This window comes from Penaeus chinensis, chromosome 32 (genome assembly GCF_019202785.1).
Source record: "Penaeus chinensis breed Huanghai No. 1 chromosome 32, ASM1920278v2, whole genome shotgun sequence".
Classification (NCBI taxonomy): Eukaryota; Metazoa; Arthropoda; class Malacostraca; order Decapoda; family Penaeidae; genus Penaeus; species Penaeus chinensis.
Genome location: NC_061850.1, coordinates 9,379,151 through 9,381,650, shown reverse-complemented (window position 1 = coordinate 9,381,650; position 2,500 = coordinate 9,379,151). Strand labels below are relative to the sequence as shown.

The 2,500-nt window shown below is 38.1% G+C and overlaps 1 protein-coding gene across 2 annotated transcripts in view; it reads left to right on the top strand.

Annotated features, from left to right (window-relative positions):
* Positions 1 to 2,500, top strand: part of LOC125042559 (zinc finger protein 271-like) — a 13,662-nt gene that overhangs the window by 9,411 nt on the left and 1,751 nt on the right. For both annotated transcript variants that reach the window (XM_047638268.1, XM_047638269.1), the window contains exon 4: positions 169 to 2,500. This exon is cut by the window's right edge and continues 1,751 nt beyond it. In XM_047638268.1, the coding sequence (XP_047494224.1) occupies positions 169 to 1,427 (1,259 nt within the window). In that variant the 3' untranslated portion in view covers positions 1,428 to 2,500. The remainder of the gene's footprint in view (positions 1 to 168) is intronic.

Here is a 2,500-nt window from a genome sequence, read left to right as displayed (position 1 = left end):
CATCTCTCTTCTTTTATCCACATCTCTGTTTCTCTATCTTCCGTCTTTAATCCTTTTTTCTTTACATTCCTCCTTAACATTCTTCTTCCTACACTGGTCCATCTCCCTATCTCACTTTCATATCCTTATTGTGTTTTTTTATTAACTACATGTTGTGTATTTTCCCAGCTGGAGACATAATTCTTGCAAATGGGAAGAAGTGTCCATACTGCTTTAGATTGGTTTCCCGAAACAAGATGAGAGTCCACTTGAGAACTCACACTGGGGAAAGACCCTACGTGTGTGAGGTATGCCACAAAAGCTTTGCCCGTTCTGACAAGCTAAGCACCCACAAAAGAATTCACACAGGAGAGAAGCCTTACATATGCTTCTGTGGGAAAAGGTTCAGCCGCATTGACCACCTGAAGATGCATGCTACAACCCACAATGTAAGTGAGAACCAGCGTGATGCTCTGCTGGAAGAAGCCAAGCACCTGGACCTAGTAAGTAGAGGGCTTCCTTTGCCCTTCACACGAGCTCCCCTGTACACATGCCCTTACTGTCATATGCAGTTCAATCAGACCTACAAGTATAACAGGCACTTGAGAGTACACACAGGAGAAAAGCCATTTGCTTGCTTCTGTGGTGCGCAGTATGCCCGGTCTGAGAGGCTGCGGAAGCACCAGATAGAAAGGCATGGGCCTAATTTTAACAAAGAAACCTTTTCTCAATCCTTCCCACAATCCAGTGAAATTATGATTACACCAATACCTGAAGTTACTTTAGAAGCAATAGAAGATCCTGTCATAAGTCCTGTCAGTGTCAAAGAAGACCCAGTAAAGGAAGAACTCATTTCTCAACCAGCATCTAGCAAGGATGTGATTGAAAGTATCTCCAAGGAAATTGTCATCGAGAAAATAGACACAGTAAGTAATGAAGATGCTGAGAAGCTGAAACAACCAAAAAGAAAACTCATTAAACGAAATGGCTTATATTGCTGTGAATATTGCTCCAAAACCTTCAAGAAGGCCCATAAGCTCAGTATTCATAGAAGAAGTCACACAGGAGAAAAACCACACTCATGTGAGTCCTGTGGTAAGGCATTTGCTCGTAAGGACCACATGCTTAAGCACATGAATATACACTTAAAGAGAAGAAGAAACTCACTGTTCCTGAGAAGCGTGAATCAGAATTTGTGGACAGACATGGAATCTGTTGATTTTCAGGAGATAAAGATTGAAAATGAGAAATTGAAGATCAATGTGAGACAGAATGTGCCAAAAAAGGGGAAGAAAAGATATATTCCTGTGAAATATGTGGCCATACATTTAAAAAGGTGTACAACCTTCAGTCACACATGGAGATACATAGTGATAGAACACTTTTTGAATGCAGTGTATGTAATAAACAGTTCAAAGTTAAAAAGAATTATGAAGCTCATCTTCTAAACCATGAAGAAACCACTTCAGGCCTGATGGAAAAGGCAGCAGAAAATACAAATCTTGAGAAAGCTAGAAATCAGCGTGCTCAATGCACAGTCTGTGGGAAGTGGGTTGTGTCACAGAGTAGCCTAGAGACCCACATGAGATCACATACTGGTGAGCGTCCCTTCAAATGTGACAGATGCAATAATGCTTTTATGCGAAAAGGTGACATGTTACGCCACATGAAGTCTCATACTGGAGAAAAACCATATGTTTGTCATTACTGCTCTGCCACTTTCTCAAGGAAGGACAAACTTGCATTCCACATCAAGAGGCATGATGAAACAAATGAGACAAGTTTGTAATTCAGAATGTTATATAAGCTTCATACTAGTGAGATATTGTTTTGTTTTGTATAAAGAGATGAGCATTTTCTATTATATTTAAAATATATAAAAGAAAAGAAGAAAAAAGTTATATTATAATGTTAAAGCTTTTCACAGCCAAAATATTCAATAAAAGGAAAAAAGATAAAGAGCAAAATCTAGTCACATATGGTAACATGAGTTGCTTTGCCAATTTTTCTCAACATGAACCATCCTGAGCAGCATAGGCTGTTGCTGGAGTGCAATTTTACTTGTTTTATATATAGAGATGTATATTCATCACATAATCATATAATATAAGTACTTAGGACTTCATTTTTTCTTTGTGCCATTGTAATACTGAGTGATATTAAAAATTAAGTAAATTCAGTTTATTTGGAAGGTGATGTTTGTATCACATATGAAGATGTTGGTTTTATCACAGGTTTTAAAGTAAATCTTTTTATGGCACAGACAGTTTTTGTAACTCTTAATTAATGTAAAATAGAAGATCTTATCCAAACCACAGGGTGTTTTACCCTCCCATCCCCCTCCTCTTCCATAGTAGTTAAATGTTTGCGTGTGATTCCAAAATGTAAACAGAAATTCCTATGGTTGATGTGGGTTCTTCATGGGGTCAGGCAAAACATGAATATCTATAAAATACAAGTACCAGTATCAAACTCAGGCATTGTGGAGTGTCTTGCAGAAAGTACAGAACACTTCACTGCT